We start from the raw sequence: 11,411 nt of genomic DNA on the forward strand, positions 1-11,411 counted from the left end.
TCTAAACATGACCAATTTTTATTTTTTTTTGAGTTAATTTGATTCGAATTTATTTTTCTAAAATGATATCACCCCTTATAATGTACCACATTTTATGGATCAGACATTTCTTTAATAGATAGAAAACTGTATTGCTATAGCATTTCTAAAATGACAGTTATAGTTTTCCTTTAACACAAAATGTTGATAAAGAATAAAGCTAACGAAAATGATTAAGTGTGACATAAGAATATTATTAAAAAACTCCATCCATAGAATTTCAGAGACTTAACTTTGATGAAAGCTTATTGTCACCGACTCGGTCCCGTGCACCTCAATAATGGCTCCATCATCTGATGCCCCAGTCACACAATCACAGTTTTCCTGCTTACCTTTCCTTCACTCTCTTTTTATTTCTTCCTGAGTTTCGTGAATAGCATTACCAATTTCATCATCAGAATTATAATTACCGTCTTCTTTCTATCCTTACGAACCAAGCATTATAGTGCACTACACAAATTGACTGCATACCTATTGACATCTTATTCAAATCAAAAATAGCATCTTACCAACAAACATACAACATTAATGTCAATAAATTAAACCATCGTATCTTGTCATGCTCCCTAATTTCATGATAAATCCTTAGTCTGTCTCCAGCCAGGATAAATCAAGCACGTATGGAACAGCATGTCAATGAAAACCTAAAACAATTACTGTTTAGTTCATAGGCAACTTACTATAATCAAAAGATATCAAAACAGGACAGGTAAAGAGAGAAAAAAAACATGTCACTAACTATTACAAACATCCAAGACTTGATCTCTCAAAAAACAGAAACATTGTCAAGAGAACCCAGTTTATACAATGTCAACAATCAATAATAAGCATACACATTAAGAAGTCAATCTAATTTGACTGCATCACAATTAAAACTTACACCACTCGTTCAAAGCCAATCACATTGATATTTGAAACAATTTTGATAAATGAAGAGTCTTAAGCTGGAATTTCCTCTTCTTCCTCCTCCTCCTCCTCATACTCGTCGTCATCAGCAGTTGCATCCTGGTACTGCTGATACTCTGCAACAAGATCGTTCATGTTACTCTCAGCCTCAGTGAACTCCATTTCGTCCATTCCTTCTCCAGTGTACCAATGCAAGAAAGCCTTGCGCCTGAACATAGCCGTGAACTGCTCACTAACTCTCCTGAACATCTCCTGGATTGAAGTTGAATTGCCAATGAAAGTGGAAGCCATTTTGAGACCCTTAGGCGGGATATCACACACGCTGGACTTCACATTATTAGGTATCCACTCAACGAAATATGAAGAATTCTTGTTTTGCACATTGATCATTTGCTCGTCTACCTCCTTTGTGCTCATCTTACCACGGAACATTGCTGATGCAGTCAGATAACGACCATGACGAGGATCAGCAGCACACATCATGTTCTTAGCATCCCACATTTGCTGTGTTAATTCAGGAACAGTCAAAGCACGGTACTGCTGGGATCCTCTAGATGTCAAGGGTGCAAACCCAACCATAAAGAAATGGAGCCGGGGGAATGGGATAAGATTAACAGCAAGCTTGCGAAGATCTGAGTTCAATTGCCCAGGGAAACGTAGACAGCAAGTAACTCCACTCATGGTGGCAGAAATCAGGTGGTTAAGGTCACCAACTGTAATCAAAACAAGAAATTAATTGATTAGAAAATTTGAACTTCCAACTAGTATCCTGTTTGCTTCAACGCCCTAAACAATTTATTCATAAACTAACAGTTGTCGGGTAATTTATGGAGGTATCAAAATTGATCCAGCATTGAGCGGAAATGTAGAATTGATTAAGAACTGAAAAATTAAGGTGCTCTGGCGAGTAAATTTGATTCGGGTGAAAGAACCACAAAAAAATCTAATCTTCAAACTGTTTCTATTTTAATATAAAAAAAATCAATTCTTCTATAACATACTTTTGAAAAAACGTCGACAAGCACAACAATTTTAGAAGCATCAATTCTTTCGAAACCAATTGCATAAAAATCTCAAATAAAGTGACCATATGCCATTGGAGACAGTGACTGAGAAACAAATTGATAGAAAAAGTTATACAACACCAACCAGCAACGAGCAAGACACGAGACCTAACCCCGCTTGAATACCCCCCATGGCCCCACTAACACAACGACATTTCATCCCTATTAGAATAAACTTGAACAAAATAAAAATAAGATAAATGAAATCAACTTCTCCCACAAGCTAAAACTAACTTAAACGTAACCTAATTGTAAGAAATTCTCTCTTAATATTCCAAAGGTTGATTTTAACTTACACAGATGTTAATTTTACTTTGTTTTTATTTTATTTTCCTAAAAGCGTTATCCACTCAGAGACTTAATCCTAATTTAAATCGTGAAATTGGAAGTTAAAAAAAAAAGATAATTACAGAAAACAGTTACTCGTCTTTTCAACACACAACAAGAAACAGAACAACACCAACAAAAAGTGATTAAGAAAAAGAGAAACCAGAAACTTACAGGTGGGTGTAGCGAGCTTGAGGGTCCTGAAACAAATGTCGTAGAGAGCCTCATTGTCCAGAACCATACACTCATCAGCGTTCTCTACAAGCTGGTGAACAGAGAGCGTAGCATTGTAAGGCTCCACAACGGTGTCAGAAACCTTAGGAGAAGGAAACACCGAAAACGTCAACATCATCCGATCTGGATACTCCTCACGAATCTTTGAGATCAGAAGCGTCCCCATGCCGGAACCCGTTCCACCACCGAGAGAATGGCACACCTGAAACCCTGCCACGTCACCACCACTCCAGTTCCGTCAAAACGCGACCAAATCAATCGGAATTAGTGAGAAACTGGGAAATTAAAAGTGGGGTTGGTACCTTGCAAGCAATCGCAATTTTCGGCTTCCTTGCGAACGACGTCGAGAACTGAGTCGATGAGTTCGGCGCCTTCAGTGTAGTGGCCTTTGGCCCAGTTGTTGCCAGCGCCGGACTGGCCGAATACAAAGTTGTCGGGACGGAAGATCTGGCCGTAGGGGCCGGATCTGACGGAGTCCATGGTGCCGGGTTCAAGATCCATGAGGACGGCGCGTGGAACGTACCTTCCGCCGCTGGCTTCGTTATAGTAGACATTGATGCGTTCGAGTTGGAGCTCGGAGTCGCCGCTATACTTTCCGGTGTGGTCGATGCCGTGCTCATCGCAGATGACCTCCCAGAACTTGGCTCCGATCTGGTTCCCGCATTGCCCTCCCTGGATGTGCAAGATTTCTCTCATTTTCGACTGGCGAGTGTTCAAGAATGTGAGAGAAAGGAAATTAGGGTTTGAAGAAACTAGGGATTGGTTTCGAAGGAAATGGAAATGAATGAGAGGGGTCAATGGAATGGATAATTTGAAGGACGGGCTTGTTTTGTAATTGTGTCATGTCCTGAGGGTGTTTTCGGAATAGAATGGATTTTTTCAAATCATAGTGCTTTGCTGTGCTGAGCTGTGAATTGTGATAAGGAACCAAACCAAACGACACTGTTCTGGAACCGTTTGATCTATCACCGTTGGTGCCACACCAGATAATGTTACCTTTTCACTTTCTTGTATCTTTAAAAAAAATGGCATTGTTAAATATTACTATCATCAATTTAATAAATTTCTTGCGTCTAAAAACCAAATTACAAATTCATTACAGTTGTAAAAATTAACTATATATTAAATATGAAATTTATATTTATTTAAAAATTGTATTAGTTATATAGGAATTTATACAATAATATTATCCATCACATTGTTTATAGAAAGGTTTTTTCATATAATCAAAATCTAGAAAGAGCAGTTGGACCAAACGAAATTCTTAATTTGAATTTTATAAAAAAGGAAATGAAAGAATAGTTTGGAGGAATTTAACGTACGAGAATGGATATTTTGAATAAAAAGAGAAGCAGATTGAGTAGGTGATTTATTTTTATTCTTTTTCATGAATATTCTAATTTGAATTATAATTTATTAAGACAATGGTATGGAATATTAAAATGGCAGTTGAATGAGTGAGGTGGGCCGGTGAGAATTGATGGCTTATAGCCCAACCCAGCTGTCCAAAATTTCTCCAATGGATCCAACATTTCAATGAACACTCACGAGTGGTTGTTGATGAGTTCTAAAATGAAAAATAATGGATATTTATTTTAAATTTAACATGTTCCGTGTAAAATATGCAACCTGAAAATATTGACTTGCTCTTGGAATCAGTTCGCGGGCCTGCAAGGCCAGCAGCGTAATATTCAACTCTTTTTTTTCTTAATGATAAATTTCATATTTTACGAAATTTCTTTTATTTTTTCTTTTATTTTATCTATATGTAGTTCAATAATTTTTGTAAATTTCATATGTCGTTCAACATTTAAGAAAATCAAGTGATTAAAACTTTATACTATTATATTATCATCGAATTTGATAATCATGCATAGAGTGGTTGAAATTGCTATGTGAGTACAGCTGCAAGACGATAAGAAATGATAAATGAGATACTGTGTTGTACTTTATGAGAAAGAAAGAACACAAAAGAAGAACGAGAAACGCATGATAAAGAATGAATGAGTGAGACGCATTTTTAAAAACAAATGAGTTTTGAATTGTATGTAAGTCGTTGACGTAGCATATCTCGTCTATCACAAGTCTATGCAGACTTGACTTATACGAGCTAGTAGGTTCAGAATCCCAATTTGCTTCGCACTTTTCACTCGAGACCGTATAACTTATCTCTTATGACCACTCTTATGTTGAAATATACTACAATGATGTTAGATTTAATTATCTTCTTAAAAATGAATTAAAGATAAGGAGAGATTGATCACGAGTTCATTCATATAGGTTAGATATAGATAAATAATAATTAAATTAAATAAGTGTTATTGTTATTGTTCTTCTTAAAAAAAATATATTAAATTAAAAATTAGTACTATTTGGTTTAATAATAAAATTTTATTTTAATATTGTGATTTTTGGTTGGATAATCATGGTTATTGATTTTGTTTGGATTTTTTTTACCACTCCTTAAAACTCCTAATTCAGGAAAAAAAAACACCAGACGCTCTTACTTCAGGTCTTTATGAAGAATAAAAATTATTTAGAAAGTAAACAAAGATAAATCTTTAAATGATCGTAACATTTGTTTTAGTTGTTTGATTTGTTATTATATATGGATTTGGTGTAGAAGAAAAAATTCAATTACATGACAGCTCGCGTAGCCGACTCCTCTTTCTAGATTTAAAAAAAAAATATCATTTTCTATTTTTTGTCATTCTTTTTTGTTTTTTCCAAACTTTTTAAAAATATTTCACATATTTAGACTTTGAATTTTGATCTAAAATTTAATGTGGGGGTTTCTCATGGTATTTTGGCGCTTTGGAGAAATTTTCAAGTCATTTGGAATTGTTTTCAATATCCTCCAAGTTCTACCCTAAAGCTTAGATGTATAACGTGTAGTGTAGTATGAACAACAAACAAGAACAACCAACAAGTTCAACAAACAAAGAACAACAAACGAGTTTTTGAAAACAAAAACAAAAAACTAACCTTCAAAAAGGTAAGTTCATCGGAATAAAGTGTTGTCATTAGTGAGAGATAAAGCAAAACAAGCCTATCAAGGAATAGAACACGAAAGTAATTTGTCAAAACAAACAAAAATCATACCTAAAGTAGTTAATCAACATGCATGTGTGTAAACTGAAAGAAAAATTACATGTGTTGATCCCCAAGTTTCTTTCGAGAAAAGTTTGGACAGAAAATAACATATCGCGTTAAGATAAAGAAAATGAATTTTTAATCTTTCGTCCAAATTTTTATTGAATTTACCAACATATAACGTTTGATTCTTTTGGGCATTCGAGGTCTTATAATCTTTTGACATCTAATTACAGGATACTCGACGTCATACTTAAGTACATTTCCACTTTCACACCAAGCATTTTCACGAAATTTACCCAATAGGATGTCAAACTTCTCAATATCTCACGTTTTATAATCAATTGACGTCGGACAAGTCTAAGTCTGATGTCTTAATTAAACTTTTATTTACAAAAATATCATCAATCTTACGCTATTTTTGTAATAGTATTAATATAATAGGATATCTCTATATCTATATATTTAATATTAGTTATTTTATGAAATAACTCACACACACACATATATATATATATATATATATATATATATATATATATAATGATAAATTCATTTAATAATGACATATAAACATGTTATAAATAATCTTAATTAAAATTAAAATATATGTAATTTTGTCTCATTTGACCTAGTCATGCACATCCTCTCTATAAAAACTTCATTTTCTGTTATTGCAAGGACTCAAAATTTTAAATCTCCAGTGATAACAAAAGCAAAATATATATTTATAACAACAACAACCTCAAATGTGAGAAATAATTAAAAATTATTAATATCATAGTGATTCATGACAAGAAGTCCTAGTAAAAAAACTAAAATTTATTTTTTAATCAAACTATATGACATCACTTCATTCAAGATTATTTGATTACTTATTATAGGAAATACTCTGTCTCTCTCCACAACATAAGGTATCCTAGAAAAACTTTGCGAACATAAATTTTAATTAATGATCGTTGCAGTGTTTTTGTATACACAAGCATTGTTTATTATCTATTTCAACATTTATCAGCTAGCTTCATTCATTTTATTTGCTATTTCATCAAAAAGTATTAATGATTTTCTTTTAAAATGAACTCATTAAACGTGTTCTTTGGGAGTCCGAAAACATGGCAGATTTACTCCAAAATACTATTTCCGAAGGAAGACGGCTTTAAATTGTGCATATTGTGATGTACCCAAAACACAATTAAGCTTCCACGTTTACTTTTCCGGAATTCATTACACACCAATTCTGGGACCACCCTTTTGGAAATATTTAAGTTTCCGGAATATTCTTCAACTTTAACCTCATTTAGCAATCCCAAATAATAATAATACATTCCTCCGTTCCCAAATAAATCTCCTATCACTTTCACTTATTCCGGATGAAATTTACTCATATGAAGTTTGCCGATTTCAATTTCCGGTAAACATTAAGTCACCATTTCAACTAAAATACACCTCATCGATATCTGCTATGTCTTGCCAACCACACACTGCAACCATTGTCTCCTTCATAGAGACAACATTCAAATAAAACCCAGAAGGATAAAGATGACAATTTCGAAACATCATAGGGTGGAGGAAGAAAATAGTAGGGTGTAGAAAGCAAAAGCCTTCAAATAAAAGTTATGACACTGTAGGCATCCCTTTCTATTGAGTGTTCCATCTACACCTCCAACTTAAAAAAGTTGCACTTGATCATTTCATCCGGACAATAAACAAATCAAATAATTATTAAATGCACTTCCTTAACTGATAAATATATTTTTTGATATATTTTAATTATTTATTTTTTAAATTTACCCCTTTATTATAAAATTAATTTATAATTAGTAAAATTTATAATCAATTTTATAGCACATGAGATCCTATTATTTTTAAAATTTGTGTCATATCCGATACATATGTCATGAATCATAACTTAATAGTAAGATAATATTAAAATTTATTAACAAATTATGTGATTAATCTTTTAGTTGTACAAAATTTTTATAAATAAATGAAAAATATATAAATATTTCTAGATAATGTAACTTATAATAATTGAAATGCTTTAAAAGTAACAAACTATATTAAAAACTATAAATTAACAAAATGGAAAAATCTAGTGTAACTTGAATTTTGTAACTTTCAATATTTAATTTTCATAGATCTTTCGAGTAAGAATTTGCAAAAGACATATTACATTATTAATATGATATTCGTTTTTTTATTTAATATGAAGTTTACACCCATACTATATCATCGGATTTTCATTATTTATTTTTCTTCCCCATTTTTCACATGGTCATTTTTTTTCTTTTATTTTCTCATCAAGTTATACTTCAATTCATTATTTATATTTTTCACTGTCTTTTGAAAAATATAAAAGAGGTGTATTCACAATGAAATAGGTGTGTTTGGAAATTTCAATAGCGTGTGATTTTCCTATCCAAGTCCACCAACCCTCTCTCTGTTTTCTTTATTTCTTCATTTTATTATTTTACTATCAAATTTACCACTTTTTTTTTTTTTTTTTTTTTTTTTTAAGTTATTACAACTTGCTAATCTTAGTGGTTTGGTTTGCTATATACTTTTTGCATTTTTTTTTTTTTTTTTTGCTTTTCATGTTCTTTTGCTATTAAAGCAACACCAACACGGAGGGGGGAAAAACTCTAATCACTCGTGCCGTCTCAATTTTATACATAATAATTATTTAATTAACTTCCACGTCTTTCATAAATATTTATTTATTTCATTGAATATAACTTGACTTCCTAAATATTAAATTTGAGAGCTGGAAACATCATTGAACTTTAGATCTTAAGCATTAAAATTAAATCCTAAACCATACTAAAAAAATTGTAAGAACTAATTTAAATGTATCAAATTTTGTGTTCAGAGGCTAAAGTCATGTTTATTTTTTCATTTTGAGAACTAAAATATTTTTTTTATAAAAATTTAGGGTATCAAAAGCAAAATTAACATAAGTATAAGTTATTAAACATAGTTAGACATTAAATATTTATAAACGAATACGGATATATGCTAGAAAGAAATTATCAAATACTAATCGTTTTTATTATAACCTTAGTTCTCTATAATATATAGATTGAGTTTTTTTTTTTTTTAAATTTATATATTGTTCTTGGTCCAATAAACATATTGATTATCTCGTCTAATAGACATATTGAAAAATATAATCTAATAAGATTTTTTTAAGTTTTTTCAGTATATATGAAGCAATTCAAATCTATGTTTAATTAAGTCATGTTCAGATATTATAATTAAAATGAGAAAATGATCATAAATATAAAAATACCATATCTCTATACGCAAGGAACCTTATTCCACGTCCAGAACAGTTTCTTCTAACAGCCCAAAAATTCAAATTATGCTGTCATTATAACTACCCAATTTCCATTAATTATGTCATTAATGATGTCTCTATCTTTCATTTGATTAAATTAAAGTATTAACAGGGAAGCTGAAGTGACAAGGACATTTTTTGTTCGTTAGTTTGGTATGTTAGCTAGCAGCAGGCTTGATTGACGTGCATTTATAACGTGTGTTATTGCGTTAGGTGATGAAGATTGAAATTTTGGGATAAAAAGTGTCTTCTTTCGTCTGATCGATCACCCCTGTTGCCTTCAACACAATCAATTTGAACAATCTTGTTCTGTAAAAGTTGTTGATGCAAGATTTTAAATGTTCTTCTAGCAAAATATCCCTGAAGATGTAACAAAGCTAAATCAAGGTTAATAATGGCTAATCAAGGACCACGGGTGTCGCATAACTTCAGAAGTGCTGTTGGAATGCAACTGTGACATTGAATAGAAATAAAAAAGTAAAACAACTCCCACATTGAATAGAAATAAAAAAATAAAGTAAGTCCCACATTGAATAGAAATAAAAAAGTAGAGCATTATATAAAGACGATGAAAGATTTATTAACCCATTGCCTTAAGGTTTTGGAAAGAGAGTGGTGTCAATTTATTAGATGATTAGGTTCATATCTTATATCTTATTAGTATTGTGTTTCTCCAATAAACCTCTTCCATGATAGTCTCAAAACACTGACCACTAACCAGAAAACCACTTTGGACTAATGAGAGAAAAAAAATGGGAAGTGAATGAAAAAGATAGTATTATGGCTCATTCACTAGTTCAGTGACTTTTTGTAGTGTGGCCAACGTTCTTTTCTTTTGTTTGGGTACCATGTTCAGAACTTTTTCTTCTTCCATAACTCAATTGCGATGATCTTGCCAGAAAATTAGAGTTATTTGGTGTTTCATGAGTTATTAATTAGCCAGTCTCAACTAAAGAGAAAGATTCATTGCCCATTAGTTTTCACGTGTATCATTCAGAAAAGTAACAAATATTACCGACATTTGAGCAAAGATTTTGTGAAATATGTTCTGGATCAAATGGAAAGACTAGGAAACTAGGAAATCTTGAAAAAATAAAATAAAATAAAAGATTATGTATCTATTTTCTTTAATTAGAAAGATTCTAAAGATATTATTTCAAATTACAACAGTATTGATTAACAAATGAAATCAGGCAAGTCAACTTCACCTTTTAGCCGAAACGTTACACACCAGAAATGTTTCATATGCTGATCGTAGGACAAAGATATTTGATTGCGTGCTTGTTTTCAGCTTTCTGAAAAGCAGTCTCATGCTTTTATTGAAGATAAAGTGAGGAAGTTATAATAGTCGAAGAGCAGGGGCACTATGTTATTGGTCGAAGGAAAGAGAGTTCAAGAAGGAGGCTTAACCATTCTTTTAGATTGATATATCATCACAGTATTTGGTGTAGTTGGCTTTAAATGAATATATAGCCAACTATATTTTCATGACTTTCATGAAAATTTTCAAAAGTTTGTGGTCATTTCTCAAACTTTAATCTTTATCAAGCATCCTATCTAAGATAACAGGTTTGCGTTATATTTTGGTGGGGACAAAAGTAATGTAAAAGAAAATATTAGTTGGCTTAGCTGGAATTGTAAGAATAAATAAAATAAAATAAAATAAAAGAATGCAACTCAGTATATGTTTTAAGGATTGAAGTCTTTGAACTATAACATGATCAGCAACTGCAGACAGAGTTAGAGGCTATTATGACAAATCTCTGTTCAACAAATTGATAAGAAAAAACGTGATTAAGCACTTATGATTTGATTCATTTTGTTATAGAAAATGCTGGTCATAAGCATGGCATTTGGTAGGGAAGGAAAATTATGAAAAGGGTTTGAATTGGCGGGTCTGTCAAGGAAACTCCATATCTTCTTGATGATGTTTTGGATTCGAATACCTTTTAGATTAGGCCATGTCTTATTTGTTCAAAGTTGGTCTCCACTTTTCAATAATTGATGGTGGCATGGCACCTTCTCCATGCGACATTTCCCTCTCACTGTGATACTCTCTCTTTAGGGAGGATATTCTTTGTTTCAGACCTTCAAAATGAGATTGCACTGCTCAAAAATTCTTTCATTACCTTACTTTACTCAATTGAACTGATTTATCATTAAACTAATAAAGCATTCACAAATCATTAACTTTTATTCATTAAAAATTACACTGGTTAATGTTACTAGTTTATTATTATTATTATTATCAATGATTTAGTAGTAATAGAATCTCTCGTGTTCTGCATTGCATTCTGGTCCTGGTGCCGTATGACCAGAGAATCAATTTTTTCTTGGTCCACTAGTTCGTATTCTGTGACACTTCATTGGTAAAGGATCAACCTAATACGCCACAAACAAAAGATTGAATA

At 31.8% G+C, this 11,411-nt stretch overlaps 1 protein-coding gene across 1 annotated transcript; it reads right to left on the reverse strand.

Annotated features, from left to right (window-relative positions):
- Positions 1 to 749: 749 nt before the first annotated feature.
- On the reverse strand, positions 750 to 3,367 carry LOC106775745 (tubulin beta chain). The gene is made up of 3 exons (XM_014662911.2): positions 2,873 to 3,367; positions 2,511 to 2,780; positions 750 to 1,658 (listed from the first exon to the last, which is right to left on the reverse strand). The coding sequence occupies exons 1-3, from the start codon at positions 3,264 to 3,266 to the stop codon at positions 979 to 981; spliced, it is 1,344 nt and encodes a 447-aa protein (XP_014518397.1). The 5' UTR covers positions 3,267 to 3,367; the 3' UTR covers positions 750 to 978.
- Positions 3,368 to 11,411: the final 8,044 nt, after the last annotated feature.

The sequence above is a fragment of the Vigna radiata genome, chromosome 10, assembly GCF_000741045.1.
Source record: "Vigna radiata var. radiata cultivar VC1973A chromosome 10, Vradiata_ver6, whole genome shotgun sequence".
Lineage (NCBI taxonomy): Eukaryota > Viridiplantae > Streptophyta > Magnoliopsida > Fabales > Fabaceae > Vigna > Vigna radiata.